This window comes from Oncorhynchus mykiss, chromosome 31 (genome assembly GCF_013265735.2).
Source record: "Oncorhynchus mykiss isolate Arlee chromosome 31, USDA_OmykA_1.1, whole genome shotgun sequence".
NCBI classification, from domain to species: domain Eukaryota; kingdom Metazoa; phylum Chordata; class Actinopteri; order Salmoniformes; family Salmonidae; genus Oncorhynchus; species Oncorhynchus mykiss.
In genome coordinates this window covers 1,540,040-1,566,105 of record NC_050571.1, presented here as the reverse complement: position 1 = coordinate 1,566,105, position 26,066 = coordinate 1,540,040, and the positions used below count along the sequence as shown (strand labels likewise).

Below are 26,066 nucleotides of genomic sequence, written 5' to 3'. Positions count from 1 at the left end.
TGAATTTAAAATGGATTCAATTGAGATTTTGTGCCGCTGATCTACATACAATATTCCACAATGTCAAAGTGGACGTTTGTTTTTAGAAATGTTTACAAATTAATAAAATATAAAAATCTGAAATGTCTTTAGTCAATAAGTATTCAACCCCTTTGTTATGACAAGCCAAAATAAGTTCACAAGTAAAAATGTGCTTATCAAGTCATATAATAAGTTGCATGGAGTCTGTGTACAATAATAGTATTTAACATTATTGTTAAATGACTACCCCATCGCTGTACCCCACACATACAATTATCTGTAAGGTCCCTCAGTTAAGCAGTGAATTTAAAACAAAGATTCAACCACAAAGACCAGGAAGGTTTTACAATGCCTTGCAAAGGATGGCACCTATTGGTAGACACTGAATATCACATTGAGCATGGTGATGTTATTAATTACACTTTGGATGGTGTATCAATACACCCAGTCACGACAAAAATACAGGTGTCCTTTCTAACTCAGTTGCCGGAGAGGAAGGAAACCGCTCAGGGATTTCACCATGAGGCCAATGGTGACTTTAAAACAGTTGCAGAGTTTAATGGCTGTGATAGAACTGAGGATGGATCAACAACATTGTAGTTACTCCACAATACTGACCTAATTGACAGAGTGAAAAGAAGGAAGTATTCCAAAACATGCTTCCTGTTTCCAATAAGGCACTAATGTCTCTATTTAATCCGCATCGCGCATGTTCAGCTTTACAATGTGATTGAAATTGAAAGGCAATGTTCCCAATTTAGTGGAAACTGCATTTAGGGTAAACGCTTCATATGTCGGATCACTCAGAAATCACCTTAACATTTCTATCACGGAATCTGTAAGTCCTAAAGTAATACTGCAATTTTTTTTTTTAATAATTTACTTTATTGTTATGTTTGGGGAAAATCCAACACAACACACCACTCAGTACCACTTTCAAGCATGGTGGTGGCTGCATCATGTTATGAGTATACTTGTCATCGGCAAGGACTAGGGAGTTTTTTAGGGCAAAATCCTAGAGGATATTTGTTTCCCAGAGACTGGGGGACAAATTCAACTTTCAGCAGGACATTAATCTAAAACTTAAGGACAAATATACACTGGAGTTGCTTACCAAGACGACATTGAATGTTCCTGAGTGGCCTAGTTACAGTTTTGACTTAAGTCAGATTTTAAAACCATGGCAAGACTTGAAAATGGCTGTCTAGCAATGATCAACAACCAATTTGACAGAGCTTGAAGAACTGAAAATAATAATGGGCGAATATTGTACAATCCAGTTGGGCAAAGCTCTTATGGAAACTTACCCAGAAAGACTCAAAGCTGTAATTGCTGACAAAGGTGATTCTAACATGTATTGACTCATGGGGTTGAATACTTATCTAATCAAGATAGTGTTTTATTTTTCATGAATCTTTAAAAAATGTTCAAATCTTTCTTCCATTTTGACAGAGTATTTTGTGTAGATCGTTGAAAAAAACAAACATTTTAAATCGCAATTTGTAGCAACAAAACATGGAAAAGTCAAGGGGTGTGAATACTGTCTGAAGGTACAGGATGTCCTCTACATTTGAATACTATCTGAAGGTACAGGATGTCCTCTACATGTGAATACTATCTGAAGGTACAGTATGTCCTCTACAGTTGAATACTATCTGAAGGTACAGGATGTCCTCTCCATGTGAATACTATCTGAAGGTACAGGATGTCCTCTACATTTGAATACTATCTGAAGGTACAGGATGTCCTCTCCATGTGAATACTATCTGAAGGTACAGGATGTCTTCTACATGTGAATACTATCTGAAGGTATGTCATCTACAAAATTGCTTCCAACACTCTACTCAGCAAACTGGATGCAGTTTATCACAGTGCCATCCGTTTTGTCACTAAAGCACCTTATACCACCCACCACTGCGACTTGTATGCTCTAGTCGGCTGGCCCTCGCTACATATTCGTCGCCAGACCCACTGGCTCCAGGTCATCTACAAGTCCATGCTAGGTAAAGCTCCGCCTTATCTCAGTTCACTGGTTACGATGGCAACACCCATCCGTAGCACGCGCTCCAGCAGGTGTATCTCACTGATCATCCCTAAAGCCAACACCTCATTTGGCCGCCTTTCGTTCCAGTTCTCTGCTGCCTGTGACTGGAACGAATTGCAAAAATTGCTGAAGTTGGAGACTTTTATCTCCCTCACCAACTTCAAACATCTGCTATCTGAGCAGCTAACCGATCGCTGCAGCTGTACATAGTCTATTGGTAAATAGCCCACCCATTTTCACCTACCTCATCCCCATACTGTTTTTATTTATTTATTTTTCTGCTCTTTTGCACACCAATATCTCTACCTGTACATAACCATCTGATCATTTATCACTCCAGTGTTAATCTGCATAATTGTAATTATTCGCCTACCTTCTCATGCCTTTTGCACACAATGTACATATAGACTCCTCTTTTTTCTACTGTGTTATTGACTTGTTAATTGTTTACTCCATGTGTAACTGTGTTGTCTGTTCACACTGCTATGCCTTATCTTGGCCAGGTCGCAGTTGCAAATGAGAACTTGTTCTCAACTAGCCTACCTGGTTAAATAAAGGTGAAATAAAAAAAATAAAAAAAAATAAAAGGTACAGGATGTCCTCTACATGTGAATACTATCTGAAGGTACAGTATGTCCTCTACAGTTGAATACTATCTGAAGGTACAGGATGTCCTCTACATGTGAATACTATCTGAAGGTACAGGATGTCCTCTACAGTTGAATACTATCTGAAGGTACAGGATGTCCTCTACATGTGAATACTATCTGAAGGTACAGGATGTCCTCTACATGTGAATACTATCTGAAGGTACAGTATGTCCTCTACAGTTGAATACTATCTGAAGGTACAGGATGTCCTCTACATGTGAATACTATCTGAAGGTACAGGATGTCCTCTACATGTGAATACTATCTGAAGGTACAGGATGTCCTCTACATGTGAATACTATCTGAAGGTACAGGATGTCCTCTACATGTGAATACTATCTGAAGGTACAGGATGTCCTCTACATGTGAATACTATCTGAAGGTACAGGATGTCCTCTACATGTGAATACTATCTGAAGGTACAGTATGTCCTCTACAGTTGAATACTATCTGAAGGTACAGGATGTCCTCTACATGTGAATACTATCTGAAGGTACAGGATGTCCTCTACATTTGAATACTATCTGAAGGTACAGGATGTCCTCTACATGTGAATACTATCTGAAGGTACAGGATGTCCTCTACATTTGAATACTATCTGAAGGTACAGGATGTCCTCTACATGTGAATACTATCTGAAGGTACAGGATGTCCTCTACATGTGAATACTATCTGAAGGTACAGGATGTCCTCTCCATGTGAATACTGTCTAGAGGTACAGGATGTCCTCTACATGTGAATACTATCTGAAGGTACAGGATGTCCTCTACACGTGAATACTATCTGAAGGTACAGGATGTCCTCTACATGTGAATACTATCTGAAGGTACAGGATGTCCTCTACATGTGAATACTATCTGAAGATACAGGATGTCCTCTACATGTGAATACTATCTGAAGGTACAGGATGTCCTCTACATGTGAATACTGTCTGAAGGTACAGGATGTCCTCTACATGTGAATACTGTCTGAAGGTACAGGATGTTCCATGTAATAAATCAAAGTACTTGGTGACAAGTCCAGACAGAATGATATACTGCTCCCTTTTCCTGGAAACCTCTCCTCTCTCTTCTTCTCACATCCCTCCTTTACCCTCAATTATGGCCTCCACCACATCCTTCCGTGGAGGAAACGGAGGAAATTATTTACAGTTTTCCATACTGAACATATTCACAACTAGTTTACAATCTTCCATTCTGAACGTATTTACAACTACTTTAAATGGCTGCCATTAGCAACTGAAATGTCCTTATCCTTCTGTATACTATTTTACAATAATTGGTTCAATGACATATCAAGGAAGAGGTCCACACCATGATAGAGAGGGATGTTGTCGAGCCATCGTCAAGTGAATGGAGCAGCCCTATTGTCATTGTCCCAAAGAAGGATGGGTCTTTGCGCGTCTGCATGGACTTCCGTAAGGTGAATGCCATCTCCCAGTTTGATGCCTATCCCCGCATTGACGACTTACTGGAGAGAATAGGTAGAGCTCATTACATCACCACATTGGATCTCTGCAAAGGGTACTGGCAGGTGCCCCTGAATGAACAATCCAAGGCCTACACTGCATTCCGGACGCCAATGGGACTGTTCCAGTTCAAGGTCATGCCGTTTGGCCTTCATGGGGCCCCTGCGACTTTCCAGAGGCTGATGGACAAGGTCCTCCAGGACTGTGACGATTACTGTGCTGCTTACTTGGATGACGTGGCGATCTACAGCGACTCCTGGGAGGAGCACATACAGCATCTTAGCAGAGTCCTGGGGAAGATCAATGATGCAGGCCTCACGTTTAACCTCCTGAAGTGTGGGTTGGCGAAACAGGAGGCAAAGTACCTGGGTTACCAGCTGGGTAAGGGTGAAGTTCGGCCTCAGGTGGACAAAGTGGAGTCCATCAGGAACAGCTCTCAACCCAGAACCAAGACACAGGTGAAGTCCTTCCTAGGTCTGGCAGGTTGGTACCGGAGATTCATTCCACAGTTTTAGACCATCGCTGTCCCTCTGACCAACCTCACTTCAAAGGAGGAATTCTCATGTGACCAGGTGGTATCTGGAGCTCCAGCCCCTCAGGTTCTGTGTCCGTCACAAGGCAGGACAATAGAACATCACGGCGGACTACCTATCAAGGCTCCCGAACCTGGTCGCTTCAGGAGAGGAGGACGGTAATGTGACGTAGAAGTCCGTCACTGTCCGCTGGCGGACTACCTATCAAGGCTCCCGAACCTGGTGGCTTCAGGAGAGGAGGAAGGTAATGTGACGTAGAAGTCCGTCACTGGCTGCGAGCGGACTACCTATCAAGGCTCCCGAACCTGGTCGCTTCAGGAGAGGAGGACGGTAATGTGACGTAGAAGTCCGTCACTGGCCTGTCCAACACTGGCCTGAGAGTCCTTTAGGTTCCTTTTGTCAAACTCCAAGCGGGCTGTGTGACGTAGAAGTCCGTCCCTGGCCGCGAGCGGACTACCTATCAAGGCTCCCGAACCTGGTCGCTTCAGGAGAGGAGGACGGTAATGTGACGTAGAAGTCCGTCACTGGCCGCGGGCAGCATTTGGTACTTTAACGCACGCACACATTCATCACTCCTCCCTGCTCCTTTATAAGATAACAACATGGGTCGACATACAATTTACCTCTGTCTTAGTACATACATTTCACACTTATGTCAGTAACCGGTTATGGTATAAAGAAATAAACAGACAAATGTTCATATTTAATATAAGCAATATTTTTTATAGTTATCGATGTTGTGGATGAGCGCTTTGTTTGTTTGTTCTGTTCCTCTCTCTCTCCATCTCTGTAGCTTCCGGGTATGCTGGATAAGGACCCGAGCAAAGGGAATTGGGCTGACTTTGTAGTGCCTGTCCCAAATGGCTCATTAATGTAAATGGGAATATTGAAAGACACTGTGAGTAGTGATGTAATTTTGTAAATGTTATGTTGTGATATTGTTTCATATACATGTTGCAATGTATATACTTTAGTATGTTTAGTTAAATGGAAAATGTAGGTTTGTATGGGTAATTGCTCAATTAATTAGGGTTAATTGTTCTGAGGGGAGGGGCTAGCCCTACAAAAGGAGCCTCTCTTTCAGTTCATGGAGAGGCATTTTGGATGTTTTATTTATCCTTTATTTAACTAAGTCAGTTAATAAGAACAAATACTTATGTTCAATGACGGCCTAGGAACAGTGGGTTAACTGGTCTAGGAACAGTGGGTTAACTGGTCTAGGAACAGTGGGGTTAACTGGTCTAGGAACAGTGGGTTAACTGGTCTAGGAACAGTGGGTTAACTGGTCTAGGAACAGTGGGGTTAACTGGTCTAGGAACAGTGGGTTAACTGGTCTAGGAACAGTGGGTTAACTGGTCTAGGAACAGTGGGTTAACTGGTCTAGGAACAGTGGGTTAACTGGTCTAGGAACAGTGGGTTAACTGGTCTAGGAACAGTGGGTTAACTGGTCTAGGAACAGTGGGTTAACTGGTCTAGGAACAGTGGGTTAACTGGTCTAGGAACAGTGGGTTAACTGGTCTAGGAACAGTGGGTTAACTGGTCTAGGAACAGTGGGTTAACTGCCTGTTCAGGGGCAGAACGACAGATTTGTACTGTTATTTTTGTTCCGGAATCACTATGTAAATTAACACCCTGAAGCACAGAAGAACTTTTGCGGCTCCGCCATCTTTTTATTTTGATAGAGGTCAGGTTTTCCAGTTTAGCCTTCTGGCCTACTCTACGTGATAGAGGTCAGGTTTTCCAGTACCTTCTGGCCTACTCTACGTGATAGAGGTCAGGTTTTCCAGTTTAGTCTTCTGGCCTACTCTACGTGATAGAGGTTAGGTTCTCCAGTTTAGTCTTCTGGCCTACTCTACGTGATAGAGGTTAGGTTTTCCAGTACCTTCTGGCCTACTCTACGTGATAGAGGTTAGGTTCTCCAGTTTAGTCTTCTGGCCTACTCTACGTGATAGAGGTCAGGTTCTCCAGTTTAGTCTTCTGGCCTACTCTACGTGATAGAGGTTAGGTTTTCCAGTTTAGCCTTCTGGCCTACTCTATGTGATAGATGTTAGGTTTTCCAGTACCTTCTGGCCTACTCTACGTGATAGAGGTTAGGTTTTCCAGTTTAGCCTTCTGGCCTACTCTACGTGATAGAGGTTAGGTTCTCCAGTTTAGCCTTCTGGCCTACTCTACGTGATAGAGGTCAGGTTTTCCAGTACCTTCTGGCCTACTCTACGTGATAGAGGTTAGGTTCTCCAGTATAGCCTTCTGGCCTACTCTACGTGATAGAGGTTAGGTGTTCCAGTACCTTCTGGCCTACTCTACGTGATAGAGGTTAGGTTTTCCAGTATAGCCTTCTGGCCTACTCTACGTGATAGAGGTTAGGTTCTCCAGTATAGCCTTCTGGCCTACTCTACGTGATAGAGGTTAGGTTTTCCAGTTTAGTCTTCTGGCCTACTCTACGTGACACATATCTGGTGTATTATTGGTACCATGATTCTCTTCAATTGTTTGTTCTTTTTACAAAAAGATGGAAGACAAAGATTTCCATTATTCTATTCACTATAATGGTGATCCTGTTTTCTGATAACACTGCCTGCACTGCTACTACGTTTGGCCTTGCATTTCGAAGAGAGGAGGTAGTCGTTCTCCCCTGGCCTGATGGACGGTTGGACACTAAGAACAGGAAGTTAGGACCTAAGCCTGATGGATCGATGGGCAGTAAGAACAGGAAGTTAGGACCTAGGCCTGATGGATGGGAAGAAAGAACAGGAAGTTAGGACCTAAGCCTGATGGATGGGCAGTAAGAAAATGAAGTTAGGACCTAAGCCTGATGGATGGATGGGCAGTAAGAACAGGAAGTTAGGACCTAAGCCTGATGGATAGATGGGCAGTAAGAACAGGAAGTTAGGACCTAAGCCTGATGGATAGATGGGCAGTAAGAACAGGAAGTTAGGACCTAAGCCTGATGGATAGATGGGCAGTAAGAACAGGAAGTTAGGACCTAAGCCGGATGGATAGATGGGCAGTGAGAACAGGAAGTTAGGACCTAAGCCTGATGGATAGATGGGCAGTAAGAACAGGAAGTTAGGACCTAAGCCTGATGGATAGATGGGCAGTAAGAACAGAAAAGTTAGGACCTAAGCATGATGAATGGGCAGTAAGAACAGGAAGTTAGAACCTAGGCCTGATGGATGGGCAGTAAGAGCAGGAAGTTAGGACCTAAGCATGATGGATCGGCAGTAAGAACAGGAAGTTAGGACCTAGGCCTGATTGATGGGCAGTAAGAACAAGAAGTTAGGACCTAAACCAGATGGAGGGGCAGTGTTGGTTCCGTTTTTCTGTGCTCCGATTTATTTACTTAACAAATAAGGAACACTCAAAATGTGCACTCATAAATCATAACAATTTTAATCAAAATACGGGTAGACAGAAGTCAAAAGATCAAACATCACACATACAACTGATGTCTCTCCTGAATTCTGCCAAATAATAAAAGACCTTGGGACTTTTCCTGAGCCCGAAGTCCAGCCCTAGTGATGTCACTGCATACATCATTACCTTCTACTCATCAGACCAAGCCCATGCATGCACAGCTATACAAACTTGCAAGACAGATACAATAGTTCCAGTGTTTTCTAAGGGCTCAGCAGTAAATGTCCACTCCCCAAGTTGATTTAGAGGTATGCCTGATATGCTCTTATCTCTTTCACTCCCCTGCAGGGTTCTGTGTTTATCTTTGAGGTGCTTTTCTCACAGACTGTTTCTTTATAAGAGGCAGAGACTAGAAAATAACTGTGAAACCATTTTAACCCTTATAATATATATATATATATATATATATATAGTTCATCTGAAGTCTAGGACCCTATAAAATGTAGTGTTATAACCCATATAATATCTATATATATAGTTCATCTGAAGTCTAGGACCCTATAAATGTAGTGTTATAACCCTTATAAAATATATATATATATATATATATATATATAGTTCATCTGAAGTCTAGGACCCTATAAATGTAGTGTTATAACCCTTATAAAATATATATATATATATATATATATATATAGTTCATCTGAAGTCTAGGACCCTATAAATGTAGTGTTATAACCCTTATAAAATATATATATATATATATATATATATATATATATATATATATATATATATAGTTCATCTGAAGTCTAGGACCCTATAAATGTAGTGTTATAACCCTTATATATATATATATATATATAGTTCATCTGAAGTCTAGGACCCTATAAATGTAGTGTTATAACCCTTATAAAAAATATATATATATATATATATAGTTCATCTGAAGTCTAGGACCCTATAAATGTAGTGTTATAACCCATATAATATCTATATATATATATAGTTCATCTGAAGTCTAGGACCCTATAAATGTAGTGTTATAACCCATATAATATCTATATATATATATAGTTCATCTGAAGTCTAGGACCCTATAAATGTAGTGTTATAACCCTTATAATATCTATATATATATTAGTTCATCTGAAGTCTAGGACCCTATAAATGTAGTGTTATAACCCTTATAATATCTATATATATATATATAGTTCATCTGAAGTCTAGGACCCTATAAATGTAGTGTTATAACCCTTATAATATATATATAGTTAATCTGAAGTCTAGGACCCTATAAATGTAGTGTTATAACCCTTATAATATATATATAGTTAATCTGAAGTCTAGGACCCTATAAATGTAGTGTTATAACCCTTATAATATATATATAGTTAATCTGAAGTCTAGGACCCTATAAATGTAGTGTTATAACCCATATAATATATATATATATATATATATAGTTAATCTGAAGTCTAGGACCCTATAAATGTAGTGTTATAACCCTTATAATATATATATATATATATATATATATATATATATAGTTCATCTGAAGTCTAGGACCCTATAAATGTAGTGTTATAACCCTTCCCATTCTATTAATACAACATAAGCATAATCAATTATTATAATACATTAAACATTTGGTGTAGCCCCTATCATGACCCCACCCTTCACCCCAATGTGAAGCCAAGCTAAAAATTAGTGCAAGGTTAAAAGATAAATGGTGGCTAAATGCCAGAGGGGATGAATCATTAACATAAAGAGGGGTTACTATGTGTGTGACGTAAGGATAAAACCAGTATAAAAGGTGAGGCTAGAAAGTCAGTTGTGTAGGGATAAAACCAGTATAAAGGTGTGTACCAAGGCTAGAAAGTCAAGTTGTGTGTGATGTAGGGATAAAACCAGTATAAAGGTGTGTACCAAGGCTGGAAAGTCAGCTGTGTGTGATGTAGGGATGAAACCAGTATAAAAGGTGTGTACCAAGGCTGGAAAGTCAGCTGTGTGTGATGTAGGGATGAAACCAGTATAAAAGGTGTGTACCAAGGCTGGAAAGTCAGCTGTGTGTGATGTAGGGATGAAACCAGTATAAAAGGTGTGTACCAAGGCTGGAAAGTCAGCTGTGTGTGATGTAGGGATAAAACCAGTATAAAGGTGTGTGCCAAGGCTGGAAAGTCAGCTGTGTGTGATGTAGGGATGAAACCAGTATAAAAGCCAAGGCTAGAAAGTCAAGTTGTGTGTGATGTAGGGATGAAACCAGTATAAAAGCCAAGGCTAGAAAGTCAAGTTGTGTGTGATGTAGGGATGAAACCAGTATAAAAGCCAAGGCTAGAAAGTCAAGTTGTGTGTGATGTAGGGATGAAACCAGTATAAAAGCCAAGGCTAGAAAGTCAAGTTGTGTGTGATGTAGGGATGAAACCAGTATAAAAGCCAAGGCTAGAAAGTCAAGTTGTGTGTGATGTAGGGATGAAACCAGTATAAAAGCCAAGGCTAGAAAGTCAAGTTGTGTGTGATGTAGGGATGAAACCAGTATAAAAGCCAAGGCTAGAAAGTCAGCTGTGTGTGATGTAGGGATGAAACCAGTATAAAAGGTGAGGCTGGAATGTCAGCTGTGTGTGATGTAGGGATAAAACCAGTATAAAGGTGTGTACCAAGGCTGGAAAGTCAGATGTGTGTGATGTAGGGATGAAACCAGTATAAAAGCCAAGGCTAGAAAGTCAGTTGCTTCTTGAGCCAGCTCGGTTTCTGTTACTTTGTAATAAAGTCTATTTGAACTCACAAGCTCCAGTATTTGGGAAATATTATTGACTGAATATTTCCACGACAGAAGTCAGGACCTAAGCCTGATGGATGGGCAGTAAGAACAGGAAGTTAGGACCTAGGCCTGATGGATGGGCAGTAAGAACAGGAAGTTAGGACCTAAGCCTGATGGATGGGCAGTAAGAACAGGAAGTTAGGACCTAGGCCTGATGGATGGGCAGTAAGAACAGGAAGTTAGGACCTAAGCCTGATGGATGGGCAGTAAGAACAGGAAGTCAGGACCTAAGCCTGATGGATATGCAGTAAGAACAGGAAGTCAGGACCTAAGCCTGATGGATATGCAGTAAGAACAGGAAGTTAGGACCTAGGCCTGATGGATGGGCAGTAAGAACAGGAAGTCAGGACCTAAGCCTGATGGATGGGCAGTAAGAACAGGAAGTTAGGACATAGGCCTGATGCATGGGCAGTAAGAACCTAGGCCTTATGGATGGGCAGTAAGAACAGGAAGTCAGGACATAAGCCTGATGGATAGATGGGCAGTAAGAACAGGAAGTCAGGACCTAGGCCTGATGGATGGGCAGTAAGAACAGGAAGTCAGGACCTAGGCCTGATGGATGGGCAGTAAGAACAGGAAGTTAGGACCTAAGCCTGATGCATGGGCAGTAAGAACCTAGGCCTGATGGATGGGCAGTAAGAACAGGAAGTCAGGACATAAGCCTGATGCATGGGCAGTAAGAACAGGAAGTCAGGACCTAGGCCTGATGGATGGGCAGTAAGAACAGGAAGTCAGGACCTAGGCCTGATGGATGGGCAGTAAGAACAGGAAGTTAGGACCTAAGCCTGATGGTTGGGCAGCAAGAACAGGAAGTCAGGACCTAAGCCTGATGGATGGGCAGTAAGAACAGGAAGTTAGGGCCTAAGCCTGATGGATGGGCAGTAAGAACAGGAAGTCAGGACCTAAGCCTGATGGATGAGCAGTAAGAACAGGAAGTCAGGACCTAAGCCTAATGGATGGGTAGGCAGTAAGAACAGGAAGTCAGGAACTAAGCCTGATGGATGGGTAGGCAGTAAGAACAGGAAGTTAGGACCTAGGCCTGATGGATGGGTAGGCTGTAAGAACAGGAAGTTAGGACCTAAGCCTGATGGATGGGCAGTAAGAACAGGAAGTTAGGGCCTAGGCCTGATGGATGGGTAGGCTGTAAGAACAGGAAGTTAGGACCTAAGCCTGATGGATGGGCAGTAAGAACAGGAAGTTAGGGCCTAAGCCTGATGGTTGGGAAGTAAGAACAGGAAGTCAGGACCTAGGCATGATGGATGGGTAGGCAGTAAGAACAGGAAGTTAGGACCTAAGCCTGATGGATGGGTAAGAACAGGAAGTTAGGACCTAATCCTGATGGATGGGTAGGCAGTAAGAACAGGAAGTTAGGACCTAGACCTGATGGATGGGTAAGAACAGGAAGTTAGGACCTAGACCTGATGGATGGGTAGGCAGTATGAACAGGAAGTTATGACCTAGACCTGATGGATGGGCAGGCAGTAAGAACAGGAAGTTAGGACCTAGACCTGATGGATGGGTAGGCAGTATGAACAGGAAGTTATGACCTAGACCTGATGGATGGGCAGGCAGTAAGAACAGGAAGTTAGGACCTAAGCCTGATGGATGGGTAGGCAGTAAGAACAGGAAGTTAGGACCTAGACCTGATGGATGGGTAGGCAGTAAGAACAGGAAGTTAGGACCTAGACCTGATGGATGGGTAGGCAGTAAGAACAGGAAGTTAGGACCTAAGCCTGATGGATGGGCACTAACAGGAAGTTTGTTTCCCTCCTCCAGCACCATGCCTGTCAGTGTTGTGTGTGTGTGTCAATGCGTATCCTGTTGGTTTTCCATGGATCAGTTCACAGTAATGTGAAGACCAATATGGAGAAGACCAACATCCCCCATAATGTTTTACAGTTAAATAACCAACTCTCTGAGACAACCTCTACACTCACAGTAACAAGTTAACTTAACGTGACACATTTACATTGGGAACACCCCAGTTACACAGTGATGAGAATACACACACACACACAGGCCTTTTATATAGAAGGGCTTGTTTTATGTATTGCATTCAGCCATAATACAGACCTTAACACAAGCAGCTAGACCAGGGGGACAGGATGTTCAGAAAGCTATAATGCCTCTTAATTGCCATAATATTTAGTTTTTCACATCTTCATACTATTTCAGGGCACTTTAAGTAGCTGAGCTTAGCCAGCCAAAATGACATGGAGAATTTGTTCCAGTCTGTTTTGTAGTGAGACTGCCAGAGCAGGAGAATAGTTGGAGAGAAAACAGAGTGCCTCCTAAATAGACCCATATATAGTGCTCTACTTTTGATCCATAAGTGCCCCATAAGGAGAAGGGTGCCATTTTGGACACATACTGTGTCCCACACTATATTGCACTTACCCTCTGACTGTTAGTTTAAATATGTCCCACGTGGAACAATATTCCCTACATAGTGCACTACTGTAGATCCCAATGGACCCTGGTCAAGACTAATGAGCTATATAGTTATTAGGGTGTCATTTGTGATGCATACAGTGTGTAATAAGGCCCTGGAGTAGCCTGCCTGCTGACGCTATCTGACCAGTCAGCCCTGCTAGCTGAAATAACAAGCTGTGTTGTTGGGACTAGCCTGCCTGCTGACGCTATCTGACCAGTCAGCCCTGCTAGCTGAAATAACAAGCTGTGTTGTTGGGACTAGCCTGCCTGCTGACGCTGTCTGACCAGTCAGCACTGCTAGCTGAAATAACGAGCTGTGTTGTTGGGACTAGCCTGCCCGCTGACGTTATCTGACCAGTCAGCCATGCTAGCTGAAACAACAAGCTGTGTTGTTGGGACTAGCCTGCCTGCTGACGCTATCTGACCAGTCAGCCCTGCTAGCTGAAATAACAAGCTGTGTTGTTGGGACTAGCCTGCCCGCTGACGCTATCTGACCAGTCAGCCCTGCTAGCTGAAACAACAAGCTGTGTTGTTGGGACTAGCCTGCCTGCTGACGCTATCTGACCAGTCAGCCCTGCTAGCTGAAACAACAAGCTGTGTTGTTGCGACTAGCCTGCCCACTGACGTTATCTGACCAGTCAGCCCTGCTAGCTGAAACAACAAGCTGTGTTGTTGGGACTAGCCTGCCCACTGACGTTATCTGACCAGTCAGCCCTGCTAGCTGAAACAACAAGCTGTGTTGTTGGGACTAGCCTGCCTGCTGACGTTATCTGACCAGTCAGCCCTGCTAGCTGAAATAACAAGCTGTGTTGTTGGGACTAGCCTGCCTGCTGACGCTATCTGACCAGTCAGCCCTGCTAGCTGAAACAACAAGCTGTGTTGTTGGGACTAGCCTGCCTGCTGATGCTATCTGACCAGTCAGCCCTGCTAGCTGAAATAACAAGCTGTGTTGTTGGGACTAGCCTGTCTGCTGACGCTATCTGACCAGTCAGCCCTGCTAGCTGAAATAACAAGCTGTGTTGTTGGGACTAGCCTGCCTGCTGACGCTATCTGACCAGTCAGCCCTGCTAGCTGAAATAACAAGCTGTGTTGTTGGGACTAGCCTGTCTGCTGACGCTATCTGACCAGTCAGCCCTGCTAGCTGAAATAACAAGCTGTGTTGTTGGGACTAGCCTGTCTGCTGACGCTATCTGACCAGTCAGCCCTGCTAGCTGAAATAACAAGCTGTGTTGTTGGGACTAGCCTGCCCGCTGACGCTATCTGACCAGTCAGCCCTGCTAGCTGAAACAACAAGCTGTGTTGTTGGGACTAGCCTGCCCGCTGACGCTATCTGACCAGTCAGCACTGCTAGCTGAAACAACAAGCTGTGTTGTTGGGACTAGCCTGCCTGCTGACGCTATCTGACCAGTCAGCCCTGCTAGCTGAAACAACAAGCTGTGTTGTTGGGACTAGCCTGCCTGCTGACGCTATCTGACCAGTCAGCCCTGCTAGCTGAAATAACAAGCTGTGTTGTTGGGACTAGCCTGCCTGCTGACGCTATCTGACCAGTCAGCCCTGCTAGCTGAAATAACAAGCTGTGTTGTTGGGACTAGCCTGCCTGCTGACGCTATCTGACCAGTCAGCCCTGCTAGCTGAAATAACAAGCTGTGTTGTTGGGACTAGCCTGCCCGCTGACGCTATCTGACCAGTCAGCCCTGCTAGCTGAAATAACAAGCTGTGTTGTTGGGACTAGCCTGCCTGCTGACGCTATCTGACCAGTCAGCCCTGCTAGCTGAAACAACAAGCTGTGTTGTTGGGACTAGCCTGCCTGCTGACGCTATCTGACCAGTCAGCCCTGCTAGCTGAAACAACAAGCTGTGTTGTTGGGACTAGCCTGCCCGCTGACGCTATCTGACCAGTCAGCCCTGCTAGCTGAAACAAGCTGTGTTGTTGGGACTAGCCTGCCTGCTGACGCTATCTGACCAGTCAGCCCTGCTAGCTGAAATAACAAGCTGTGTTGTTGGGACTAGCCTGCCCGCTGACGCTATCTGACCAGTCAGCACTGCTAGCTGAAATAACAAGCTGTGTTGTTGCGACTAGCCTGCATGCTGACGCTATCTGACCAGTCAGCCCTGCTAGCTGAAATAACAAGCTGTGTTGTTGGGAATAGCCTGCCCGCTGACGCTATCTAACCAGTCAGCACTGCTAGCTGAAATAACAAGCTGTGTTGTTGGGACTAGCCTGCCCGCTGACGCTATCTGACCAGTCAGCCCTGCTAGCTGAAACAAGCTGTGTTGTTGGGACTAGCCTGCCCGCTGACGCTGTCTGACCAGTCAGCACTGCTGGCTGAAACAACAAGCTGTGTTGTTGGGACTAGCCTGCCCGCTGACGCTATCTGACCAGTCAGCCCTGCTAGCTGAAACAAGCTGTGTTGTTGGGACTAGCCTGCCCGCTGACGCTGTCTGACCAGTCAGCACTGCTAGCTGAAATAACAAGCTGTGTTGTTGGGACTAGCCTGCCCGCTGACGCTATCTGACCAGTCAGCCCTGCTAGCTGAAACAACAAGCTGTGTTGTTGCGACTAGCCTGCCTGCTGACGCTATCTAACCAGTCAGCCCTGCTAGCTGAAATAACAAGCTGTGTTGTTGGGACTAGCCTGCCCGCTGACGCTATCTGACCAGTCAGCACTGCTAGCTGAAATAACAAGCTGTGTCGTTGGGACTAGCCTGCCCGCTGACGCTATCTGACCAGTCAGCACTGCTAGCTGAAACAACAAGCTGTGTTGTTGGGACTAGCCTGCCCGCTGACGCTATCTGACCAGTCAGCCCTGCTAGCTGAAACAACAAGCTGTGTTGTTGGGACTAGCCTGCCCGCTGACGCTATCTGACCAGTCAGCCCTGCTAGCTGAAACAACAAGCTGTGTTGTTGGGACTAGCCTGCCCGCTGACGCTATCTGACCAGTCAGCCCTGCTAGCTGAAACAACAAGCTGTGTTGTTGGGACTAGCCTGCCCGCTGATGCTATCTGACCAGTCAGCCCTGCTAGCTGAAACAAGCTGTGTTGTTGGGACTAGCCTGCCTGCTGACGCTATCTGACCAGTCAGCCCTGCTAGCTGAACAACAAGCTGTGTTGTTGGGACTAGCCTGCCCGCTGACGCTATCTGACCAGTCAGCCCTGCTAGCTGAAACAACAAGCTGTGTTGTTGGGACTAGCCTGCCCGCCGACGCTATCTGACCAGTCAGCCCTGCTAGCTGAAACAACAAGCTGTGTTGTTGGGACTAGCCTGCCCGCTGACGCTATCTGACCAGTCAGCCCTGCTAGCTGAAACAAGCTGTGTTGTTGGGACTAGCCTGCCCGCTGACGCTATCTGACCAGTCAGCCCTGCTAGCTGAAACAACAAGCTGTGTTGTTGGGACTAGCCTGCCCGCTGACGCTATCTGACCAGTCAGCCCTGCTAGCTGAAACAACAAGCTGTGTTGTTGGGACTAGCCTGCCCGCTGACGTTATCTGACCAGTCAGCCCTGCTAGCTGAAACAACAAGCTGTGTTGTTGGGACTAGCCTGCCCGCTGACGCTATCTGACCAGTCAGCCCTGCTAGCTGAAACAACAAGCTGTGTTGTTGGGACTAGCCTGCCCGCTGACGTTATCTGACCAGTCAGCCCTGCTAGCTGAAACAACAAGCTGTGTTGTTGGGACTAGCCTGCCCGCTGACGTTATCTGACCAGTCAGCCCTGCTAGCTGAAACAACAAGCTGTGTTGTTGGGACTAGCCTGCCCGCTGACGTTATCTGACCAGTCAGCCCTGCTAGCTGAAACAACAAGCTGTGTTGTTGGGACTAGCCTGCCCGCTGACGTTATCTGACCAGTCAGCCCTGCTAGCTGAAACAACAAGCTGTAGCTACATGACGTCAATATGAACTGAACAGCCTCTGTAACAGAGTGGACTGGTCAGAGCCATTGATAAACAGGTCTAAACAGGGCCAGCTGGAGTTAGAGTTACAGCATTTAGTTATGATAGTATCTGTAATGCTACATTTACATCTTAAAAATGGACTGTGGTTTGTTGAATCAACACTGACTGACCAGAAAGTTGAAAATACTCCATGTAGATACTGAATCAACACTGACTGACCAGATAGTGAATCGATGCAGACTGACCAGATAGTAAATTGATGCAGACTGACCAGATAGTGAATCGATGCAGACTGACCAGATAGTGAATCGATGCAGACTGACCAGATAATGAATTGATGCAGACCGACCAGATACTGAATCGACGCAGACTGACCAGATACTGAATCGACGCAGACTGACCAGATACTGAATCGACGCAGACCGACCAGATACTGAATCGACGCAGACTGACCAGATACTGAATCGATGCAGACTGACCAGATACTGAATCGATGCAGACTGACCAGATACTGAATCGATGCAGACTGACCAGATAGTGAATCGATGCAGACTGACCAGATAATGAATCGATGCAGACTGACCAGATACTGAATCGATGCAGACTGACCAGATACTGAATCGATGCAGACTGACCAGATACTGAATCGATGCAGACTGACCAGATACTGAATCGATGCAGACTGACCAGATACTGAATCGACGCAGACTGACCAGATACTGAATCGACGCAGACTGACCAGATACTGAATCGATGCAGACTGACCAGATACTGAATCGACGCAGACTGACCAGAAAGTTGAAAATACTCCATGTAGATACTGAATCGACGCAGACTGACCAGAAAGTTGAAAATACTCCATGTAGATACTGAATCGATGCAGACTGACCAGATACTGAATCGACGCAGACTGACCAGAAAGTTGAAAATACTCCATGTAGATACTGAATCGATGCAGACTGACCAGAAAGTTGAAAATACTCCATGTAGATACTGAATCGACGCAGACTGACCAGAAAGTTGAAAATACTCCATGTAGATACTGAATTGACGCAGACTGACCAGAAAGTTGAAAATACTCCATGTAGATACTGAATCGATGCAGACTGACCATATAGTGAATCGATGCAGACTGACCAGATACTGAATCGATGCAGACTGACCAGATAGTGAATCGATGCAGACTGACCAGATACTGAATCGATGCAGACTGACCAAATACTGAATCGATGCAGACTGACCAGATACTGAATCGATGCAGACTGACCAGATAGTGAATCGATGCAGACTGACCAGATACTGAATCGATGCAGACTGACAAAATACTGAATCGATGCAGACTGACCAGATACTGAATCGATGCAGACTGACCAGATACTGAATCGATGCAGACTGACCAGATACTGAATCGATGCAGACTGACCAGATACTGAATCGATGCAGACTGACCAGATACTGAATCGATGCAGACTGACCTACTGTAGATATGGTTCTGCTTCAAACAACTATTTTGCCGCTTTCACTTTTTTATTTAACAAGGCAAGTCATCTCCCCAAACAACAAAGGAATTGGCTAACATACAAATCTGGCTAGGCCAAAACATGACACGTAGGACCTACGTTGTTGTCCTCATAAAGGTTACCTTAGCACTAACTCTTCAGTCTAACTACTGTTATCTTCCTGCCAAAAGACAAATAAGTTGGCTGAGCACAAAAAAACTAAATATAAGAATGCCCTTTGTTCATTGTTCTTCTGTTGCAGTTAAATTGTTGTTCTAAGGCTGTTGGTCTGTTGAAGGTAGATGTTTAGCTAAAGGCTGTTGGTCTGTTGAAGGTAGATGTTTAGCTAAAGGCTGTTGAAGGTAGATGTTTAGCTAAAGGCTGTTGGTCTGTTGAAGGTAGATGTTTAGCTAAAGGCTGTTGGTCTGTTGAAGGTAGATGTTTAGCTAAAGGCTGTTGAAGGTAGATGTTTAGCTAAAGGCTGTTGGTCTGTTGAAGGTAGATGTTTAGCTAAAGGCTGTTGGTCTGTTGAAGGTAGATGTTTAGCTAAAGGCTGTTGAAGGTAGATGTTTAGCTAAAGGCTGTTGGTCTGTTGAAGGTAGATGTTTAGCTAAAGGCTGTTGGTCTGTTGAAGGTAGATGTTTAGCTAAAGGCTGTTGAAGGTAGATGTTTAGCTAAAGGCTGTTGGTCTGTTGAAGGTAGATGTTTAGCTAAAGGCTGTTGAAGGTAGCTGTTTAGCTAAAGGCTGTTGGTCTGTTGAAGGTAGCTGTTTAGCTAAAGGCTGTTGAAGGTAGCTGTTTAGCTAAAGGCTGTTGGTCTGTTGAAGGTAGCTGTTTAGCTAAAGGCTGTTGGTCTGTTGAAGGTAGATGTTTAGCTAAAGGCTGTTGGTCTGTTGAAGGTAGCTGTTTAGCTAAAGGCTGTTGGTCTGTTGAAGGTAGATGTTTAGCTAAAGGCTGTTGGTCTGTTGAAGGTAGCTGTTTAGCTAAAGGCTGTTGGTCTGTTGAAGGTAGCTGTTTAGCTAAAGGCTGTTGGTCTGTTGAAGTTAGATGTTTAGCTAAAGGCTGTTGGTCTGTTGAAGGTAGATGTTTAGCTAAAGGCTGTTGGTCTGTTGAAGGTAGATGTTTAGCTAAAGGCTGTTGGTCTGTTGAAGGTAGATGTTTAGCTAAAGGCTGTTGAAGGTAGATGTTTAGCTAAATGCTGTTGGTCTGTTGAAGGTAGCTGTTTAGCTAAAGGCTGTTGGTCTGTTGAAGGTAGATGTTTAGCTAAAGGCTGTTGGTCTGTTGAAGGTAGATGTTTAGCTAAAGGCTGTTGAAGGTAGATGTTTAGCTAAAGGCTGTTGAAGATAGATGTTTAGCTAAAGGCTGTTGGTCTGTTGAAGATAGATGTTTAGCTAAAGGCTGTTGGTCTGTTGAAGGTAGCTGTTTAGCTAAAGGCTGTTGGTCTGTTGAAGGTAGATGTTTAGCTAAAGGCTGTTGGTCTGTTGAAGGTAGATGTTTAGCTAAAGGCTGTTGGTCTGTTGAAGGTAGATGTTTAGCTAAAGGCTGTTGGTCTGTTGAAGGTAGATGTTTAGCTAAAGGCTGTTGAAGGTAGATGTTTAGCTAAAGGCTGTTGGTCTGTTGAAGGTAGATGTTTAGCTAAAGGCTGTTGGTCTGTTGAAGGTAGATGTTTAGCTAAAGGCTGTTGGTCTGTTGAAGGTAGATGTTTAGCTAAAGGCTGTTGAAGGTAGATGTTTAGCTAAAGGCTGTTGGTCTGTTGAAGGTAGATGTTTAGCTAAAGGCTGTTGGTCTGTTGAAGGTAGCTGTTTAGCTAAAGGCTGTTGGTCTGTTGAAGGCAGCTGTTTAGCTAAAGGCTGTTGGTCTGTTGAAGGTAGATGTTTAGCTAAAGGCTGTTGGTCTGTTGAAGGTAGATGTTTAGCTAAAGGCTGTTGGTCTGTTGAAGGTAGCTGTTTAGCTAAAGGCTGTTGGTCTGTTGAAGGTAGCTGTTTAGCTAAAGGCTGTTGGTCTGTTGAAGGTAGCTGTTTAGCTAAAGGCTGTTGGTCTGTTGAAGGTAGATGTTTAGCTAAAGGCTGTTGGTCTGTTGAAGGTAGATGTTTAGCTAAAGGCTGTTGATCTGTTGAAGGTAGATGTTTAGCTAAAGGCTGTTGGTCTGTTGAAGGTAGATGTTTAGCTAAAGGCTGTTGGTCTGTTGAAGGTAGTGTTAGGGAATGATCAGAATTAGTTGGGTAACATAGATAAGATGTTTTATTTCCATGATATGCTTAAGAGTTATTTCTCATAAGAATGTATTTTGTTGTACTATAGTGGTGGCCATTGGCAGTTATCTGTTCTATGTCAGGACTAAGTTGCATGGGCCGCATAGAGGGGAGAGGTCAAGGGGTCATCATGTGTAAACATATATTTTCTGTGTGCCAGTGACTCCCTAATTTTCTCATCGGGAAAAGGAGGGTGACAGTGTCTGGAATCATTCTATGCTCCCTCTTTGTTGACCTATAGGGTCACTCTCCTCTCCGTGAGTTTGTCCTCTGATTGGTCGTATTTAGAATTGGTTCTATCTAAATGACAATTTGATATATATCATAGGGTGGGGGTAATGTCTTGGTACCATTTTGTACCAAGGAGGAGATAAGAGCTTTGTTTAGGAGACCAAACTGAACGATAATTTATAGCCCACTCTGTCTGACTAGGGGATATTCTCTCTGAAGTAAGGTTTTTTCTTTGTGTAAGTTCCTAAGACCTGTGTTTTGTCATGTCTCTTGAGAGGGGGTGGATCTTTGCTATAAAGGAACCCATTTGCCATTATGTTGGGACTCTCAACTTTTCATTTAGAGATAATGAACTGTTGAAAGTCAAAATGCTATTGCAAAAGCTTAATTATTATTAAAGGTGAAAATTAAGCATAACTCTGACTCGTGTGTGATTTGCTCTCTCATCATTTGGTAATTAAGGAAATTTCCACGACAGTAGATGTTTAGCTAAAGGCTGTTGGTCTGTTGAAGGTAGATGTTTAGCTAAAGGCTGTTGAAGGTAGATGTTTAGCTAAAGGCTGTTGGTCTGTTGAAGGTAGATGTTTAGCTAAAGGCTGTTGGTCTGTTGAAGGTAGATGTTTAGCTAAAGGCTGTTGGTCTGTTGAAGGTAGCTGTTTAGCTAAAGGATGTTGGTCTGTTGAAGGTAGCTGTTTAGCTAAAGGAAGGCCTCAGTCCTTTGTTTGTTGGTTGTAGTTAGAGACCTCTATCAGGTTGTGGTCTGGGTCTCTGAAGTAGAGAGATGTGATGGGTCCAACAGCGCCACTCCTCTCCACTGGACCCTCCTCTATCTCCACACCACACGCCTGCAGGTGACAGATAGATGAGACAGTCACACAGGGACTTTCAGGACATGGCAGAACAGCATCCTACTAGAAGACAGCATGTCCATCCATATGGTTATGGTGGAGGACTGGAAACATGTAGTAGATAACTTGGAGGTGTAGCGGCTGTGTGTGTGTGTGTGTGTGTGTGTGTGTGTGTGTGTGTGTGTGTGTGTCTCACCTGTAGGTGTGTAGCTACAGCAGCCAGGGGGGTGAGGGTGATGAGACAGAGGTCAGCTGATCCTGAGGTGGGTCTCAAGGCCTTGGGTTCAAACTCCTGACCCACCTGGTGCAGGTTCAACTTCTGCTTCCCAAAACACAGCGCCTTACGGTTACCCTGGGGTAAAGAAGAAGAGAGACTGGTCAAGGCTACCATCTGCTGGGGTTTAATAAGAGACTGGTCAATGCTACCATCTGCTGGGGTTTAATAAGAGAGACTGGTCAATGCTACCATCTGCTGGGGTTTAATAAGAGAGACTGGTCAATGCTACCATCTGCTGGGGTTTAATAAGAGAGACTGGTCAATGCTACCATCTGCTGGGGTTTAATAAGAGAGACTGGTCAATGCTACCATCTGCTGGGGTTTAATAAGAGAGACTGGTCAATGCTACCATTTGCTGGGGTTTAATAAGAGAGACTGGTCAATGCTACCATCTGCTGGGGTTTAATAAGAGAGACTGGTCAATGCTACCATCTGCTGGGGTTTAATAAGAGAGACTGGTCAATGCTACCATCTGCTGGGGTTTAATAAGAGAGACTGGTCAATGCTACCATCTGCAGGGGTTTAATAAGAGAGACTGGTCAATGCTACCATCAGCTGGGGTTTAATAAAAGACTAGTCAATGCTACCATCTGCTGGGGTTTAATAAGAGAGACTGGTCAATGCTACCATTTGCTGGGGTTTAATAAGAGAGACTGGTCAATGCTACCATCTGCTGGGGTTTAATAAGAGACTAGTCAAGGCTATCATCTGCTGGGGTTTAATAAGAGAGACTGGTCAATGCTACCATCTGCTGGGGTTTTATAAGAGACTGGTCAATGCTACCATCTGCTGGGGTTTAATAAGAGACTAGTCAAGGCTACCATCTGCTGGGGTTTAATAAGAGAGACTGGTCAATGCTACCATCTGCTGGGGTTTAATAAGAGACTAGTCAATGCTACCATCTGCTGGGGTTTAATAAGAGAGACTGGTCAATGCTACCATTTGCTGGGGTTTAATAAGAGAGACTGGTCAATGCTACCATCTGCTGGGGTTTAATAAGAGACTAGTCAAGGCTATCATCTGCTGGGGTTTAATAAGAGAGACTGGTCAATGCTACCATCTGCTGGGGTTTAATAAGAGACTAGTCAATGCTACCATCTGCTGGGGTTTAATAAGAGAGACTGGTCAATGCTACCATCTGCTGGGGTTTAATAAGAGACTAGTCAATGCTACCATCTGCTGGGGTTTAATAAGAGAGACTGGTCAATGCTACCATCTGCTGGGGTTTAATAAGAGAGACTGGTCAATGCTACCATCTGATGGGGTTTAATAGGAGAGACTGGTCAATGCTACCATCTGCTGGGGTTTAATAAGAGAGACTGGTCAATGCTACCATCTGCTGGGGTTTAATAAGAGACTAGTCAATGCTACCATCTGCTGGGGTTTAATAAGAGAGACTGGTCAATGCTACCATCTGCTGGGGTTTAATAAGAGACTGGTCAATGCTACCATCTGCTGGGGTTTAATAAGAGACTAGTCAAGGCTACCATCTGCTGGGGTTTAATAAGAGAGACTGGTCAATGCTACCATCTGCTGGGGTTTAATAAGAGACTAGTCAATGCTACCATCTGCTGGGGTTTAATAAGAGAGACTGGTCAATGCTACCATCTGCTGGGGTTTAATAAGAGAGACTGGTCAATGCTACCATCTGATGGGGTTTAATAGGAGAGACTGGTCAATGCTACCATCTGCTGGGGTTTAATAAGAGAGACTGGTCAATGCTACCATCTGCTGGGGTTTAATAAGAGACTAGTCAAGGCTACCATCTGCTGGGGTTTAATAAGTGACTGGTCAATGCTACCATCTGCTGGGGTTTAATAAGAGAGACTGGTCAATGCTACCATCTGCTGGGGTTTAATAAGAGAGACTGGTCAATGCTACCATCTGCTGGGGTTTAATAAGAGACTAGTCAAGGCTACCATCTGCTGGGGTTTAATAAGAGAGACTGGTCAATGCTACCATCTGCTGGGGTTTAATAAGAGAGACTGGTCAATGCTACCATCTGCTGGGGTTTAATAAGAGACTAGTCAAGGCTACCATCTGCTGGGGTTTTCCACATGGTTACACAGTCCAGTTGGAGTGTATCTATGATTTATTTAATGACCTTGTTGGTTGTTAGCAAATCTATTGTGGAAACAACCACGGGCAGAACAGTAGAAAACGTTGACAACCTATGTTTTATCCAAAGTAGAATAATTAACGTCTCAGTAAAAGTGATCAATAGACTAATCATTGATTATGCAGTCTGTGTCAGTACTCAGAATGTACCTTAAAGGTGATGACCTCCATGCCCAGGACAGAGGAGTAGAAGGTGCAGGTGTCTGGAACACTCTTCACGGTCAACACAAGGTGGTCCAGGTGACTCACCTGTACAGGGCCGGAGCTCTTACATCTCACCCCCAACGACACCACGGGTAGCCCCCGCACCCCCAACACAGCCAGCCCACAGGACCGGGGCTGTAGCTGGGACAACATGGGAAAGATGGGAAAGATGGGTGAATGTAGGTGTGCAAAAAAAATCATGCATGTAAAGAAATATTCACATGAACGTGAAGACAGCGTCCCTACGTGGTCAAATGAAGTAGTACTATGATATATTCAGCAAAAATCTGGGGTTAACCGTATTCGGGTAATTACGGTAAATCGGTCAACTGTAGCGGTGTCGTTTCTTAAAGTTGTAGAATTCGATATTAATTACACATTCTCAACAAAAGTTAATAGCTTACAATTTAATACAGAAGTTGTACTGTAAACGACTACACATGCCCTCGTTAATAAAAGTGTCTTCCAAAGACAAGGCACTATTCTGTAGCTCCGTTTTAGAACAGGTGACATTGGTTTTATTCTACAGGTCTTACCTGGCGGTAAATCCCTTGAAAACGCCCCAAGTGACAACCTAAAGTCCGGAGCGCCATCGTTCCTTAGTAGAGTTGAAAATAAATGGATGACATTCCACCCTTCACTTCCTTCTTATTGCCTTGACTATAATACCGTAATTGCTAGAGTTTTTTGCCTACCACATAATTTTCTTTAGCCTATATTTAACCAGGGAAGTCAGTTAAGAACACTTATTTTACAATTACGGCCAACCCCGGCCAAATCCTCCCCTAACCCGTGCGACGCTGGGCCAATTATGCGCCGCCACTATGGGACTCCCGATCATGGCCGGTTGTGATACAGCCTGGAATCGAACCAGTGTCTGTAGTTACGCCTCTAGCACTGAGACAGTCCATTAGATCGCTGAGACACTCGTGAGCAACGTTATGGGAATCTTGATGAACTTCCTTCACGACAGCTCTGTGCGGCAAAGCGCAAGTAGAATGAACACAGAACAATGAGACAGATATTTCACCGGATCTATATACTTGAGGCATCCGCTCGGCGTTTCTGCTCACAATCAAATATGGTGCTGAGAGGAAGCCCAGTGTCCGGCAGTGAGAGAGGAGAGAACGAGATGGATTTTGGCCGATATTCTGCTAATTTTCTCGTAGATTAAACAGTTGATCTCAATACAGTTTTCAGTTCCCAGAACTAAAATATGTAACGAACAGAGTGGACTAACACGGAACCCAAACCAGCTGCGCGCGTGCATCGTGCATACATGTATTTTGCCCCGCCCCACACCAAACGCGATCACAACAGGCAGGTTAAAATATCAAAACAAACTCTGAACCAGTGACATTAATTTGGGGACAGGTCGAAAAGCATTAAACATGTATGGCTATTTAGCTAGCTTGCTGTTATGTT

The 26,066-nt window shown here is 44.1% G+C and overlaps 3 protein-coding genes across 4 annotated transcripts; 1 reads left to right on the top strand and 2 right to left on the bottom strand.

Annotated features, from left to right (window-relative positions):
- Positions 1 to 10,534: 10,534 nt before the first annotated feature.
- On the bottom strand, positions 10,535 to 19,006 carry LOC118946047. 2 transcript variants are annotated; one of them, XM_036970181.1, is made up of 2 exons: positions 10,996 to 19,006; positions 10,535 to 10,913 (listed from the first exon to the last, which is right to left on the bottom strand). In XM_036970181.1, exon 1 carries the CDS (start codon positions 18,325 to 18,327, stop codon positions 17,209 to 17,211), a length of 1,119 nt encoding a protein of 372 aa, XP_036826076.1. In that variant the 5' UTR covers positions 18,328 to 19,006; the 3' UTR covers positions 10,535 to 10,913; positions 10,996 to 17,208. The 2 variants fall into 2 exon arrangements, with proteins under 2 accessions (XP_036826076.1, XP_036826075.1); XM_036970180.1 differs by having other exon boundaries at positions 10,535 to 11,478; positions 11,671 to 19,006.
- Positions 18,815 to 21,791, top strand: LOC118945986. Its single transcript, XM_036969639.1, has 8 exons — positions 18,815 to 18,821; positions 18,993 to 19,046; positions 19,503 to 19,862; positions 19,927 to 19,998; positions 20,091 to 20,162; positions 20,335 to 20,424; positions 20,489 to 20,902; positions 21,708 to 21,791. Exons 1-7 carry the CDS (start codon positions 18,815 to 18,817, stop codon positions 20,818 to 20,820), a joined length of 987 nt encoding a protein of 328 aa, XP_036825534.1. The 3' UTR covers positions 20,821 to 20,902; positions 21,708 to 21,791.
- On the bottom strand, positions 21,702 to 25,885 carry glod5 (glyoxalase domain containing 5). The gene is made up of 4 exons (XM_036970182.1): positions 25,178 to 25,885; positions 24,588 to 24,782; positions 22,239 to 22,394; positions 21,702 to 22,039 (listed from the first exon to the last, which is right to left on the bottom strand). The coding sequence occupies exons 1-4, from the start codon at positions 25,232 to 25,234 to the stop codon at positions 21,905 to 21,907; spliced, it is 543 nt and encodes a 180-aa protein (XP_036826077.1). The 5' UTR covers positions 25,235 to 25,885; the 3' UTR covers positions 21,702 to 21,904.
- Positions 25,886 to 26,066: the final 181 nt, after the last annotated feature.

What these genes read in the sequence shown, in the direction of transcription:
- LOC118945986 (XM_036969639.1), top strand. An exon ending in AGGCTGTTGGTCTGTTGAAG is followed by an intron (nt 19,863 to 19,926) that starts GTAGATGTTTAG and finishes GGTCTGTTGAAG; the next exon opens with GTAGCTGTTTAGCTAAAGGC. An exon ending in AGGCTGTTGGTCTGTTGAAG is followed by an intron (nt 20,163 to 20,334) that starts GTAGATGTTTAG and finishes GGTCTGTTGAAG; the next exon opens with GTAGATGTTTAGCTAAAGGC.
- glod5 (XM_036970182.1), bottom strand. Translation starts at nt 25,234, where the DNA reads ATGGCGCTCCGGACTTTAGGTTGTCACTTGGGGCGTTTTCAAGGGATT. An exon ending in TTCAAGGGATTTACCGCCAG is followed by an intron (nt 24,783 to 25,177) that starts GTAAGACCTGTA and finishes ATGTTGTCCCAG; the next exon opens with CTACAGCCCCGGTCCTGTGG. An exon ending in TGGAGGTCATCACCTTTAAG is followed by an intron (nt 22,395 to 24,587) that starts GTACATTCTGAG and finishes TCTTTACCCCAG; the next exon opens with GGTAACCGTAAGGCGCTGTG.
- LOC118946047 (XM_036970181.1), bottom strand. Translation starts at nt 18,327, where the DNA reads ATGGTCAGTCTGCATCGATTCAGTATCTACATGGAGTATTTTCAACTT.